The 16,238-nt window shown below is 31.9% G+C and overlaps 2 protein-coding genes across 3 annotated transcripts; one reads left to right on the top strand and one right to left on the bottom strand.

The window, feature by feature from the left end:
* The first annotated feature begins 9,730 nt into the window (after window positions 1-9,730).
* On the top strand, window positions 9,731-12,003 carry LOC112787224 (ras-related protein RABE1c). The gene is made up of 8 exons (XM_025830351.3): window positions 9,731-10,148; window positions 10,233-10,305; window positions 10,381-10,481; window positions 10,849-10,914; window positions 11,029-11,126; window positions 11,264-11,326; window positions 11,419-11,511; window positions 11,720-12,003. The coding sequence occupies exons 1-8, from the start codon at window positions 10,076-10,078 to the stop codon at window positions 11,795-11,797; spliced, it is 645 nt and encodes a 214-aa protein (XP_025686136.1). The 5' UTR covers window positions 9,731-10,075; the 3' UTR covers window positions 11,798-12,003.
* A 498-nt stretch (window positions 12,004-12,501) lies between these two features.
* Window positions 12,502-15,961, bottom strand: LOC112787197 (uncharacterized). 2 transcript variants are annotated; one of them, XM_025830350.3, is made up of 6 exons: window positions 15,589-15,961; window positions 15,240-15,332; window positions 13,368-14,396; window positions 13,216-13,281; window positions 12,927-13,125; window positions 12,502-12,845 (listed from the first exon to the last, which is right to left on the bottom strand). In XM_025830350.3, the coding sequence occupies exons 2-6, from the start codon at window positions 15,240-15,242 to the stop codon at window positions 12,793-12,795; spliced, it is 1,350 nt and encodes a 449-aa protein (XP_025686135.1). In that variant the 5' UTR covers window positions 15,243-15,332; window positions 15,589-15,961; the 3' UTR covers window positions 12,502-12,792. The 2 variants fall into 2 exon arrangements, with proteins under 2 accessions (XP_025686135.1, XP_072081809.1); XM_072225708.1 differs by having other exon boundaries at window positions 13,216-13,288; window positions 13,369-14,396.
* Between the last annotated feature and the right edge of the window lie 277 nt (window positions 15,962-16,238).

The following is a 16,238-nucleotide window of genomic DNA, read 5'->3' as shown; positions in this document are numbered from 1 at the left end:
TATAGAATTTGGCTCTTCTGAAGTTGTTTATTTACTTTGGAGAAAAAAGTAACACAATCTAAGCTATTGATAACATAAACGGTTTTGATCATCTTAAATAAATAAATAATAAATAAACACATTAAAAGAACCTTAAAAATCGTGCAAGCAGCAGTTTCCAAAACTGCGAAATTTTAATCTTTCATCTTTTTTGAATCCTGAATAATTTTTTGAAAAATTTAATAAAAAAATAAAATTAATTAATTTAAATTGGGTCAAAAATAATTTTTTTTATTTTAATATAAAAAAATACTCATGTAAATGTACTAAATTTTTTTTAGATAAATGTACTCAATTTTTTTTGTTTATACTTAAAATAAGAATCTAATTGAGAACAAACTAAAGAGTATTTAGAATAACTAATGATGTGATGTTGGTTTAATAGATCTCTACTAAATTTATATTGATATACATTAAATTAATTTATTTATATTTTTATGTGTTTTTATATGTTTATGATGCTTGTTTTATGTCTAATGTTGTAGTTTAAATTTAAATGTATGACTGATTAAAAAAAATATATTATCATCAGAATAGACAAATAATAAAAAATATAAACAAAACAATCATCTCAAATTTCTTAAAGTCATTCGTTATAAATTCAAAAAGAAAAATTACAAAGTTTAAATAAATAGTTTTTCATTCTATCATTTAATTATCTAAATTTGGTGTTGTAACTTCACTCCATTTGGTGTTGTAACTTGATTCCATGATTGAAGTGGCAAAATAGCTTGATTTTCAATATTTGAAGTGAAAATTTCGGCCTGCAATATAAACACTATTATAAGAAAAATAATAATACAGAGGAACTTCAATAAGTTTTAAAAATATTAAAAAAATGATAATAAAAAATGAAAAATATTACAAACCTCACAATTTTTGGTGGAATTTTTTTTGTTGACGCCATTCTCTTGTTTGATTGTTTTTCAATTCAGCTCTTGAGTCTTTTTCTACCTTTTCGTCCTTCCTTTTTTTTTCAATCCTTTCACATTTTCAAGTAATCTTTCTAACGCATCTCCATCTGAACAACTATTAACGATTTCTTTTGCATTCAAAATATTTGAAACATCATCATCTTGATTGTGTCTACAAAAAGAATCTACCTTCTTATATGCCTCCTCTATAACTTGCTCAACAAAATTAGATGTTACTTCAAAATCTGATGATCGAGCAGCTAATTTGATTGTTTTGAAACATATATTCTTGTACCGTGCTGTAGCATCCGCTCTAGTATCACTTTGAACAACTTTTCCATCTAAGTCATGAACAATCATCTCTCTTGCTTCTCTAGTCCATCTTTTCATAATGTATTGAACCGGAATTTGCTTCACATCCCAAACATTTAAAACTTTTAAACAATGACAACATAAGAATCCCATTGTTTCGAACATTCCACAACTACAAGAAATAATCATATCTTTCACGCCGAATACAGTGTATTCTCCATCTTTATCAAAAATAGCAACTTGATATTCAGATATTTGATTGTTCTCTGTACGAGAAACAATATATGCAGCAGAACTCCAATCAAACTCATTTTGAAATAAATCAAATGCATTAGGAGTATATACCTGTGCAGCATGCTTCAATAACGGCGAATGAATCATCTTTAAGTCTAGGAAGTTTTTGTCTTGCATTGTATTCAGCTTGTAGCTCTTTGTATCGCTTGCCACCAACAGCTCGCTCAAACTGTTTGAGAAAATGTATTATGTCTAAATTTGACCGCATAAAATCTTTCAAATCACTGTTAAAACTTTCACTAAGTTGAGTACTTCGCATTCCAATAGTATACACCTTCTTCATATAGCAATGAGCCCATTTTTCCTTCACTTTATAAATACTCTTCAACCAAGAATTGTCTTCCACTTTGTATCTTTGAAGCAATGCATCCCATGTCTCTTGAAATTGAATTTGATCTTTAGAATTATACATACAAGCTTTGAAATCTCTCAAGATAAAAGAACCATCTTTCAACTTGTTCCCTAAATGTCGAATAGCATTTTGCATAATATGCCATACACATAATCCATGATATGTTTCAGGCATTTTTTCTACCAAAGCACTTGCCATAGCAGGATCTTGATCAGTGAAAATAGTTTTAGGCTTTTTTTGCATGTGAGCTTCCAAAAATGATTCAAATAACCACATAAAAGATTCTTTTGATTCGTCATACAAAAGAGCAGCGCCAAATATTACTATTTCTCGATGGTGATTGAATCCACAAAAAACACCTAATGGTCTATTTTCTTTGTTTGTGCAGTATGTAGTGTCAAATGTGATTACATCACCAAAGATAGCATAATCAATAACCATTCTTGCATCAGCCCAAAAAATATTTGTTATTTTCTCTTTGTTATCTAACTGTGTAGCATATTGAAATGAGGGATTATCAAGTAGTTGCCGATGAAAATACTTTAATAAACTACCTGCTTCATCATAGGCCAAGTCTCGCTTTCGTTTGCTTCGAAAATAGTTCTTTTGGTCTTGTTTGGTATATCCAAGGACATCTTTACCACCAGCTTGTAAACTTGTTAGTTCATGTATTTCCTTTGGTCTGCCAAATCTATTTGCAATGCTTGTACTTCTGAAATCTTTCTTTGTGATGGCATCATATGACTGGTTTTCGGAATTTGCAAAATATGATTGTGATTTAACTCAAGGTCACAAATCACATATTTTTTAATATCTCGAGCAAACTTGAGTGACATTCTTACTTGGCAACTTGTTCTAGTCTCGGCGCGAGGTTGCTTTGTTAAATGATCCCGTTTATCTGGTCTTCGTTGGCCTTTCTTTGTACAAACAAGTCTAAAACTACTTACAGAATTATCAAGCTTGCATTTATTTGCATACAATTGTCGAACATCAAAACTCATCATTCCACCATAACTTTTCCAGAAGTCTTTAGCTTTTAGTACTGTGTCAAATTCCAGCCTAATTTTGGTATTTTTTTGGCTATAATTGGCCTGAATAAAAATAAATAATAAAATTCTAAATATAATTGTTATAAACATACAAAAATAAGAGTACAAATATAATTGTTATAAACATACCTGAAAAAAGTAATTAATGTAGAATTCTGTTGTGCAATTTGGATTTTTTCTACGTTTTGAGAAATCAATTGACAATCTTCTGCAAATATAAAAAAATAATATATTGAGTAAAATATTATCAAATATATTGCGGTGAAATTTAAAATTATTCAATAAAAAAAATTACCTTTCCATGGTGGTATCATTGTGATCATCAACTCATTTGTTTCTTCTGATAAATTTACCGTTTTAGTTTCAGGAAGTAACACCTCCATGTTTGGCTTGCTCGTCTCTATTGGGGACACCATTATCGTAGTATCCATAGATGGAATCAGCATACTTGTTTCACTTAATAATTCCGTCATCTGTGTAATTACCATTTTTTGTTCAAAACCGTTTATGTTATCAATGGCTTAGATTGCGTTACTTTTTTCTCTAAAGTAAATGAACAACTTCAGAGGAGCCAAATCCAAAATATAAGGATTTGATTATTGGGAAGTTTCTCTATTTTACGTCTGCGAAGAACGTGCTGCAGTTTCTTCCACCCTCTCCGAACTGATTCCGCAAAGATCACCACCGTCTGCCGCCTAGAACGCAATCCGATGCTGCTCAACTGTCCAAGGACATCCGACGAAAACACCCCCTTCACGGACGTTGCATTCATTGCGCAGCCCAAGACCGCCATAGCCGTTGTCGCCTTCAACGACGTCGCGGCTTGGATCCTCCTCGCCCTCGTCGTAGCACTCGCCGGAAAGGCCGACGGCAGCGGCGGCCACAAGAACCCCCTGGTTCCGTGTGGGTTCTCATCTCTAGCTTGGCTTTCGTCATGTGTTCGTATTAACGATTTCGAAGGAAGCATTTGGCGGAGAGGCTGATAGAGAGGATCGAGAATTTTATGTCCGGGTTGTTGCTGACTTGCTGTCGCTGTACTTTGCTTCGAGTGGGTTGAAGATTGACGAATTTAAATGCTAAATGTTTAATTTACTAAGTATGTATATGGTTATTTTAATTCTTGATTTGATGATTATTTTGTTTGATTCAGTTTAAATATATACAATTAACAAATATTAGATGGTCATTTCACTAGATAGTGATTAATTGTATGAGGGAGAGGGAGTTTCTAACGCCGGATAGGTGAGATGATTGATGGAGATGGGATAGCAAACAGTTGGAGAGGGGGAGAAGAGGGTGTTTGGATAAATTCCATTAGTAAACTAGAGTTGGAATGATTACTTTTTTTAAAAAAATTATTTGGATTTTTTTTCTTTGTAATGGACCTAAATTAAAATTCATTAAACACATTGTCAATATTTTTTATTGTCTTCCTAATAAAGTTGAAAGGGGATAAAAGATGTTTAAGTAAATTCTATTAGTAAATTAGAGTCGGAATAATTAATTTTTTAAAATAACTATTTAAAATTTTTTTTCTTATATTGAACAAATTTAAAATTTATTGTACACATTATGAAGATTTATATATGATTATCACTTTAAGGCAGTTCAATAAATTTTTCTCTAAACTCGTTACGTAACCTCTGTTCTATAACCTTTTTTATTTGCTATTTATTTGTGTAGCTTACTATTGGATGATATGGGTAATTAAAGAAGGAGAAAGCTTAATTATCCCGTTTTAATTTGCCTGATAACATTTCAATGTATAAAATCATACTTAATAGTTAATTTAATATTGAGATCTCATATCTCCAATCCGCATACAATAATCCTCGAAAAGTAAGCTGAAGAATTCAGTATATGCCAATAATTCTTCTCAAGATGAGACGGTTGACAACGAAATCAAATGGCAATTATCATCACATACAACACGTTACTACCGAAGAAGAGGGTCGTAGACTTAAGAATATGCCATATAAACACATTGTTTCCGGGGTTAGCTTTTCAAATGGCAAAAAGAGAAAGAAAAATGAACCGAAAGCAAAAATGATCATATCACTGCAAATTAAATTGGTGTCCAATATAACATGAAAGGCATAGAATAATATTAATAACTAGTACTAAGCAACCATAATAAACTTGCCTAATATAGAAAATATAAATAAACCTTGTATAGTATTATTTGTTGTGAAAATGATGAAAAGGGTATAGAGAGGAGCAAGGATGATGTATATGTATGTGTTTGGTGCCAAAGGATATTCAGTTGCCCAAATGATATTCAATAGTAATCATTGGTTACTTGATCAACAGAGAAGCATAACTACTTCGTGTCTTCTTCTTCATCATCATCACCATCGTTATGCTCCAAGTTGCAAGTGCTTGTTGCCATCATCATAACCCGAATTTCAATTGCAATTGATGAAGAACATACACCTTGAGCTGAAAGAGAAGATCGATGGGAGGGTGAGTTTTGTGAGCTATAAAGAATAGAAAAAGCATTCCTTTTGGTTATGGTGGGGGCAAAGAACAAAGGATCTTCTTCGGCATATACCTTGAGCATTATTATTACGACATTATGCTCTGGCCCCATTCATTATGTTTTCACATATTATATATTATATTATTATACCTTTAATTTTGGCATCTTTTTAATTATATTATAAGAATTCTTAATTAATTAATTATTATATTGTTGAATGTGGATGAGCCTAAAAGAATAAGGATCCTACTTTTCATCAAACTTTTTCTTTTTTGGAAGAATATACTTGGCCTAGCAATTTTACTACGTTATTAAACTTTGAAGAAGACCCTTGTTTGTTTTTATTGTTTTCTTTACAAAAACAAAATAATTAACTAATGCTATGTTCTAATATCATTCGCACATGGCACGTGGCACACATCAGTTGGGTGAGCCTCTAATTGAGTCAATTGTACATACATACATAGGATAATCCGGTAATAGGAATAATATAATCTAAACTTTAATATGAATAACAATGCTAGGAACCAACTTTATATAAGTCAATAATCAGCCAACTAATAAACTAGAGATACCGGTGACTTGGATGTTGCTACTGATAGGTATACACGGATATTTTTTTTTGTAAATTGGATGGTTTTGGATATGATTTCTATGTTTTATGTATTACACATTAATAAAACATAATTAATTATATGAAACTAACTAATGAATGATCAAAACATCTATTCCGTAAGTCTCTCCAATCACTAGCGTATCTTCCCTCATATTTTGAACGTGGTCAACAATAATTTAAAAAACAAATTAAATTATAAATTAATAAAATTAATTATAATTAATTATATTATTCCATTCTTGGCTGATTATTAGTTGGTTACATATATTTTCTTAATATGAATATGCACATCAGCATGTGGGAAGCACAAACGAAATTTTCATTTATTTGTTTGTAAAAAATAATTGCCAATATATACGTGGCATTCAATTCTAGTTACCTTTGCATTCAGAAGAACCACCATCATCAGGTAATGGAAAAGTAAACAAATCACACATTTGCTACCAAAAATATGCTGCAAACAAAATCGACCCAATTCCAACAACGTTTGGGACATGCACGAACAAAGTAAATGCTGGGTGAACCAAATGAATACTTACCCCCTAAGTTTCCTCCTGCTGCTAAAGGGCGTGGAACTCAAAAGAATATATACATTTTTGTCTTTTTAATTCCTGATGGTCCTCTAATTTGATAATATAAAGATCAGTTTATTCTAAATTTGTATTTTATTTAAAAAATTATTATTAATTAATAAATTAATATATATACACAAAATAAAATTTAAAATTTTAACTCTTGTTTAAATAAATAAATTAGCTAATTACTTTAATTTGACCCAAGTTGGTTAAAATATATTAATTTATAATTTTATCAATTTATTTTTAGCTCCAAGTATATCAAGTCTTCGCTTTTTATTTTTATTATTGAATTCCAATGGCGTTTTTAAATAATATGGACAGTTTATGTTTTTTTTTTTTTTCATGTGAAGAGCATAAATTTGAAGGTTAAATTTGCGCTTTTTATTTTTTGTACAGTTAGTGTTTTTTAATAGGGTATTGCTAGAGAGTCAATGGCTTAAGCGTATAATTGGCTAAATCTTTGGTCTATGAATAAAATGAACATCACTCATATTATTCAGAATAACCATCCGGATACCAGGGATAATAAACATCTCATGTCATAAAATCACTCATCCAAAAAACGTAATCTGACAAAATATTTATAAATAAAATATAACAAATCTAATACCATGTCATGAACCTACTCATCCCAAAAACGTAACCTGATAGGACAATGTAACACTAATGATTATATCTTTAATATTTCATAAACCTCCATTGTACACATTGTACGCTTAGACCATTGACTCTTTATACTTTCTCTTTCTAATAATGTGGATACTTAGCATATTTTTTTTTATGGACACCACAAATCTAACAGTAGGATTTGTGATTTTTATTTTTTTTTAAATTATAAATCTGACCTTTAGATTTATGCTTTAACATTAAAAAATTTTTAAAACATGCAAATCGGACCTTCGATTTGGGGATTTTGAATTTTTTTTTTACTTAAAATTTACCCTCAATTTTTATCCCTACCCAAAATAGACACTCAATTTTCTATTCTACCCAAAATCTGACCCCCAATTTTCTACCCCTACTCAAATCTGAGTCTCCGATTTATAGTTTCTAATTAAAAAAATAAAATAATTATCTCCATATCCATAAAAAATACACCAACTTTCTATAACTATGCATAACACACCTCTCCAATCCTTTACCAAAAAAATTAGCCTCAAATTTGTGACTTTTAATTTTTTTTAAATACTCAAATTTGAGATCATTTTAAATTTTTTTAGATCTACAAATATGATCCTTAGATTTGTTTTTTAATATTAAAAAAATTTAAAAGTTCAAATCGGAGCTTCCAATTTGCTTCGCAATAGAAAAAAAAATATTTTAACATAATTTGAACTTTTTAATTTGTGCACTATGAAGTTTGACCCTCAGATTTGTCTATTTCTTTAAATTTGAGGGTCTGAGTAATTACTTAAAATAAAAAAGAATAAATTCATATAAAAAAATACGCTAATTATCCATGATAATAAATTACACACAATTTTTTTATTAAAAAATAGCCTCAAATCGTAATTACTAAGTTTAGATATGAGTGAACAGACAAAATTTTCAAATAAATAATTTAATTTTTTATTTATTGAAATAGGTAATTAATTTTATAAATTATTTACGAATTTATGTTTTTTTATATATCTCATTTATACTGTAAACGAGATAAGACATATTTTTTTAAACAAGTATTACGAGTATAAACGTAATACGTGAGAGACAGCGGACTACACATGTATCATTTACACACTCAAAGTCAATTTGTTAACCATGTAAAAGAGATAAAAGTACAATTATTTCGTTTATACTTTAAATGAAATATAGCACGACAAATTTCAACCAACTATAAAAAAATTTGTAAGTATTAGCCTTCTTCGCAAACATATCACTTTTCTTCTTTGTTCTTTCGATAAGTTTAGTAAAAATGTCTAGTGATAGTGAATATATTTTTATAAGTGTATATCCTAATTGTCACATGAGAAATAATGACGATGAGGTTGTGTTTGAGTGTAGTAGTCCTATTCTTTTGTGCACTCGAAGATTAAGTTTTTTAGTTGAAGAGTTTAATATTGACGAACATCGGTGCTAATGGGACAAAAGAGGTTGAAAGAGTTGGGTATAGATTATTAATACAGATGGAAAATCAGGTATTTCGATTTCGTGTTTTTTGACTCGATGGCAATTAGGAGTGGTTCTACGGAATAATTATGACCCAACAAGTGATGGAGTTTTCTGTGGAGGTTAACGACGTGAATGGTAGTGGTTCTAAACACTTGAATTTTGTCCCAAGATGGCTCCACCTCTTGCATCACCACTTATGCACTGTGCTAGTTCAGTAGGAGACATGGACATGAACAGTGAGGAGTCAGATGAAGAATACGTTGTCGATAATAATGAAAATAGTTCTTCTAAAAATAAGAAAGAGTTTATACCAAAGACTCTTATAGATGGAACAATTTGATATCTTCTTCCTAATCATATATAAATATATAATTAATTAAATCCACAAAAATACTCTAACTATAATGATATGCTTCTTTATTTGAAAGGAAAAATAACAACACTAATCTGACACTCTTGCGATATGCCACCTTACATTCAGGTGCTTGATATCGTTATCTTGTGCATATGTGCACAATAATGTCCAAATTCCTCAATAATATATATATAAAAAAACTATGTATGAAAAAAAAAAAAGGTGTAAAAACATATGAAAATGACATTTTTAAGACATTACTATCGAGTTTTTTATATAGGTGATGTTTAAGTTTATGTCGTTTTCAGTGAACGAAATAAGCAATGTATGGCAACATATTTACACATATGATAAGTGTAATTATATATGTGTTTTATCTCACTCAAAATTAATTTATTTAACATATAAACAAAATAAGTAAAATGGCACAAATTCATAAATATTTTATAAATTATATATTTCAGTAAATAAAAGAATTAAGTTATTTATTTAAAAAAATCTGTGAGCAGTGTGTTACTGTGATATTTTTCATGTGAAAATTTCATCTTATTACGCATTGATTTTTATTATTATTGGTAAAAAAAAAGAAAAAAAAAAGAAAATAAAGACATGAGAAGAGAGAAATAGACGGAGGCAGGTTGAAAGTACAAGGTTGTAAACACAGCCACATTGTCTGTCTGGTCAAAATCCTAAAAGCATGGTTTTTGGTTTTTTGTTTCCCAAAACAAAACAATAATAACAATAATGACACAAAAACAAAGCCACCTCTCCTTTTTTTTTTTCTGTCTAAAAAAAATCACCATCTGCCTTAGCTCACTCCACTCTCTCTCTCTCCGAAGGGACAAAACTTTCGCCACTGTTGCTTTGCACCTTGCAATAGATTCATTTCGGTTTTCCGATAATACTTATAATAAATTAGATTAATAAAAATAAAAATAATAATAATAATTAAAAAAGAAGAATTGAAATTATTATTAGATGGCTGCTCCACCGGCAAGGGCCCGTGCCGATTACGATTATCTCATAAAGCTTCTATTGATCGGCGATAGTGGTAAGTTTATTTTCAATGCCTTGTTTTTATTCAGCTTCTCCTTCGAATTGTGTAAAATGTAGCTGAGGTTGGTGTTTATGGCAGGTGTTGGTAAAAGTTGCATCCTTCTGCGATTCTCTGATGGTTCTTTCACCACTAGTTTCATCACAACCATAGGGTAAGTTTTTTGCAATTTGAGTTTGCAAAATATTGCTCAGATCACAAATTCACAATGCCTACCCTCCAAATGCAGTATTGATTTTAAAATAAGAACGATTGAGCTCGATGGCAAACGGATCAAGCTCCAAATTTGGGATACTGCAGGTCAGGAGCGGTTTCGAACAATTACAACTGGTAAGCTTATTTAGCTACTATCCTATTTATTTTATCATGCTTATATGTCACACATTCAAATTTTTTCGATCTCTTCATATGTTTGAGCAAATTATTAATGTAAATCGTAAAGCAAAAATGCTATGTGTAGGTAAAAAATTAGCCATTGAATCAGATACTATGTATTTGTATATAAATACATATGTTGTTTCACTTATTTTCAATGTATATTTTGAATTTCAACATGTTATTTATACAGGTGGCCACATGTAGTATTGTGCATCTTAAAGATATTAGTGATCCTTTATTTGATTACTGGAAGTTCCTTTAGTTTTGGTGTAATACGTATATCTCTTCTTGAAATCATGTTTTTCTTTAATTTTCGCAGCTTACTATCGCGGTGCAATGGGAATATTACTAGTCTATGACGTTACAGATGAAGCATCATTTAACAGTAAAGTTCCCAGCTGTTGTTGCTTGAATTTGAAATAAGCAGATCCATGCAAAATCTCTTTAAACTTGTTAGGCCTTTCCATCTGGAATGTTCACCAGCTTCTGCTGATTTCAGATATCAGGAATTGGATTCGCAACATTGAGCAACATGCTTCAGACAATGTTAACAAGATACTGGTAGGGAACAAAGCTGACATGGATGAAAGTAAAAGGGTAGGCAAGTTTCCTGTTTCTGTTTTGTTTAAATCTTAAATTCTTAGTAACACCCCGATGTATGTATATATGTGATTGATTATATATATATATATATATATATATATATATATATATATCTACGCCTTTCATTTTAGGCCGTGCCGACATCCAAGGGCCAAGAACTTGCTGATGAGTATGGGATCAAATTCTTTGAAACTGTAAGTGATGTTATATACTATTAGAATGTGGAAATAAACTTCCCAAATGTTTTTTTATCTTCTTGTGCTCATGGAAAATGTTCCTGTTGCAGAGTGCAAAGACAAATTTTAATGTGGAGGAAGTTTTCTTCTCAATAGCAAGGGATATAAAACAAAGGCTTGCTGATAGTGATAACAAGGCAGAGGTATTTGAACTTCTTTCCAAGAGCTTAATATGCGAGTTTGGTACCTTATGCATTAAGAAAATCCAAATCTAATGGTATAGATCTTAGCACAACGTTACATCGATTACTTTTAACAAAGCTATACCGCTGGATTATCTTGGTGCATCATGTAACAAGTTAAACTCGGTATTCGACTGCCCTGAAACCTCTTCTGAATTGTTCATTGCAGCCTGCAGCGATCAAAATCAACACAGACCAGGGGGCCGGAGCTGGGGAGGCTGCACAAAAATCAGGTTGTTGTGGTTGAGGGCCTAATTTTACTGATTGGAAGCAAGTTTACTGTCCAAGAGCAAGAAGGACGAAAGAAAAAGAAAAATATATGCATGATAAACATGAAGCTGATTAATGCTTAACATTTTCAAGGTGCCATTCTTTATAAATTTTGCGCGTGGTGTAGTTTCTGAATTTTTCAACAAGTTATATTAATCCAAAACTAGATTTGATTATGGTGAATGCATATCTAAGTGCCCATTTTTTATTTATTCGGGACTTAAGATCAAATTGCATATTAAGGGAATAAGAAAAAGCGCTTATAACATTTGGAAACGTAAAAGTGGTACAGACAGAAGAACATGAAACCCAATGCAAAATTATGAGAACTTGGAATCATTGCATGCCAAAATTATCGCTGCCTAATATCTACAACTACTCCAAGTTGACAAAAAAAGATGATAGAATTATACTTAGGTTTTAATGCTCAAGATCGGAGTTACTAATAATTTAAGATTTTGGATGTTTTGTTTAAAGGCCGAAAAGTGAGAAAAATACCACTTAAAATCATTTAAGTTTTTTTGGTTTGTTTGATGTGTACATTTTCACTCCAAAGTTCAAACTATCAAAGGCACTTCACGGGCCAATTATGTATTAATCTAAAAATTAACGTACTCAACTGAAACTACCTCCTTTTACTGGCTCGAAGCAATGGCTTTACCTTGCGTAAAGAGATTAATCTGAAACATTAACGAGTCCAGAAGTCTTGCTCCTTTAAATTACTAATCAACATTAACCTTGGCTTTCACGATAATGCCACATATAATTCTGTCCAAAGCACCTAATTCTTTTGATCTGTTAAAATGCTAAAATGAAGCTTCCAATATACTAAGCAAGGCCACAAGGGTCCGTAGTTTACTGGAGTTTGCCGAGTCATAGAACGAAAAGTACTAAAAATGAAGACATTATTCTGCACACGAGTTCTAAACTAGGTTGCATTTTCACAAAGGCTTCGGGAGTTAGATTTTTAAGTTATTCTTTTCCATAAATGCGCTGAAGCTCACGCGTTGCTGCTTGGTAAGATTCTGAAGAGGAGTTGAAAGAATTGGATGAGTGACATACCAAACAACCAGAAACGGTAAGACTTGAGAGAGAAATTCATTTACCTTTCCAATAGCGAAATGCTTTCTGATTAATTGGTGCACCAAAGACAGTTTGAATTGTATCAAACAACATACTTTCAGGGGTACTCTTCAATTCCTGTACTATTTGATAAATGGTCTTCCCATTATCAAAATAAATGTGATTGTTTGGATGTTTTGATTTGCAATTAGCATGTCTCTCAAACTCATATGCATTCAGAGCCTGATATGATAAAACATCAGCAGGTCAGTCAATGGCTTTTAAGAAATGGAAACCGGTCACTGAGGTGCGTAATCAGGATGGATTACAAACCTTCGAATAGTTGCATTTCTTACACCCACAAAGATAGCCAGATCCTTTTATCATTCCACGAAGTTCCTTCATCCGTAAGATTTAACCATAAACTTATTAGAAAGAACTTTAAACTAAAATGGTAAACATTAACAATAAATACTATCTTTTACCTCACGGGCCGCCGACACATACTTTACAGGAACACCATCCAGCATACCAGTAGATATCAAGCTCCTGACATTAGTTGGGAAGCTGTTTGGAGATTCTTTCTTGTTTGCTTTGGACTCTTGTCTATTCTTGGACACAGTTTCAGACTTTTGTTTTACTACTTGAGGAGTATTTGCAACTGCACCAGGATTTGATGCATCCAACTCTTTCTCATGACCTGCTCCTGGAATATGGACTGAAGATTGATTATATAATTGATCATAATCTGCAGCAGGCCTACCAGCAGGGATAATACCCCGTTCATCCGGGAACCCGCCAAATGGAATCACATTTGTGTTATCTTTGCTATAGGAATCAGTACCAAATGACATGCCTGTGTCACCTCCTTTGCCATAGGGGGCACCAGAAGATCTCACATGAACATCCCCTCCGTTATAGGCAAGACCCATTAAAGTTACATTACCATCCTTATCAATTTCCCCACCATAGACCTGATGTAGATCACCATTGCTTTGCATATTGTAATTAAGTCCCTCAGGATGATGTCGCACACCATCAATATCCTTAACCTGACTTACTTTAACTTTTTTAACTCCACCATAATTTAGAGGTGCTTCCGAATTTTCAACTGAATGAGAGATAGACAAGCCAATAGAGGAATTGTCCCCATACTGATTAGTCATTGCCCTTGATCTGACATTAGAGCTACCAGCTGGAACATAAACATTCTTTTCAATGACATTGACCTGCCTGGTTTCAGACCCAAATAACTGATCAACAATATTTGATACCGAAAAACCAGAGCTGTTGTCCCAAGGAGGATAATTGACATTTGAAAATCCCGAACTTGATTTTCCATTTACATCTTCTACTGCTTGCTTCTTGTTTGGAAAAAGATCCACTTCAGCAGAATCAACAAACCACTGATGAGGTCGTTTTGGTTCAACTTTGGAAGGATTATCAAAAGTTGTCTCTCTGTCATTAATGTGTCCTGAACCCTTTACCGTCCAAAATCCCTTATTTTGAAAAGACTGCAAAAAAAGAAAAGAAAAAGAAAAAAAATACTCACTATAACTTTACATCTTAGCAATTATCAGCTTTTCTTTGTTTCATTCAAATTCAATCAATAACATTTAAGCAGGATAAAGGTGGTTAATTACATCCCAGACTATGTCAGATGACCAGGTAGACAGTAATTTAGTGAAAAGTGTTGCTATTCACTAGAAATGTTACATGTATGCAAACTGACAAATGACATGGCAATAGAAAAATGCTGCAGGTTTTAGCCTTTTATGTTTTGATTATATATTTGGTTTCATACAAAATAAAATTTTCACAAATCGTAATCAAACATATATAATTGAGTCTAAAAGTAAGACCGTATAGCGGTTTGAAACTTTTCTTTTAGATCATCCTCTTTGGCTTATCCCAATAATAGAGACTACCAACCTGGCTTATCCAGAAGTAACCTTTGATGTTAAGGTCTTCTATCATAAGCCCTTTACTCATTTAATCACATATATAAGACAATGATATCTCTATCACCGAGATTTTGTTGTGCTCCCCACATTCCATTTGTTTACAGATGCTTTATACTTTTACAGATCCTCGGTCTCAACTCTCAAGCCAAAAGCAATGAGCCCAAAATATCATATGAAAGCATGAGAAGCTCCTTGATTTTCCAAACAATAGAAGCAACATGCAAGTGCAACATCTATCTACAAACCCAATGTGCATTCGCAAGAAGGACTAAATTAAGCTCCTTACAAATGAACAACACTTATAACAATACAGAATCTTCAGCCAAAAGGAAAAGCAGTGAACAATGCACAATTTACTCATCCTAGTAGAAAAAGTTGACAAATTATATATACCATTTGCTTCTGGGTTTGCAGGTGAATCCACTGTAAATTTGTTGCTGATTCCAAGTGAAAATTTTCTCAGTTCCCAAATCACCAAAACAACTCCTGAAACAAGAGAAAAATCCCCTTAATGTACTGTAACATAGTTCACACTTCACACACATCCTTCAATGTTTCAAAAACAACCAATTAATAATGAATTTTAATTTTTACTACCTCACATTACATTACATATAATCTTTCTTTCAAGAAAAAAAAATTGAAACTGCATATCAAGCTGATTACAGAAAAAAAATTCCCATAAATTCACCAGCGCTAAAATAAAATAACCGAGCTAAAGGAATTAGAAGAAAGCGATTACCTTTGCGAAATTGGAACAGTAAGAGGGAAGAAGCTTCGAGAAGGTTCCACGATCCGTGCCCGGAAACCTAATCGGAAGACCTTTACGACGGTATTAGAGAGAGAGAGAGAGAGAGAGAGAGAGAGGTTCGTATGATAGGACAGGCTGTGTATGGAGCACTCGATTTCTTTCTCTTGGAAGGGTTGTAGGATAGGGTGAACCTGAACCGATCGCTACTCAGGGTTACGCCCATTCGTTTCTCGACACGTGTCTTCCTCAGATGGAATCTGGACCGTTGGATGGGCTGAGAAACTTTAACAACATACAATTGGTTCGGTGTATGAGGAAATGCAACGCATGCAAGTTGCAATGCCAAGAATAGAATAATGAGAATAATAGACCTTGCTTGACCAATCACCACATAAAAACAAACTTTTTTTGCCTATATATATATATATATATATATATATATATATATATATATTCGATAGTATTCACTATTCACGGTTAAAGCAGTGACTAATCATTCCACGTAAAAACTTTATTATTAGTTTTTGTTACCCAAATTCCAAAAATATTTTAGAGGTTAATGTAGTTAAAAAATTTGTAATTTTTTTTCTTTTAGTTTTAGTTTTTGAAAAAAAAAAATTAAGAAGAGAACTAATTCATCC

Source organism: Arachis hypogaea, chromosome 3, assembly GCF_003086295.3.
Source record: "Arachis hypogaea cultivar Tifrunner chromosome 3, arahy.Tifrunner.gnm2.J5K5, whole genome shotgun sequence".
Lineage (NCBI taxonomy): Eukaryota > Viridiplantae > Streptophyta > Magnoliopsida > Fabales > Fabaceae > Arachis > Arachis hypogaea.
The sequence above is the reverse complement of the archived record's forward strand: the minus strand, read 5'-3'. Positions and strand labels throughout refer to the sequence as shown.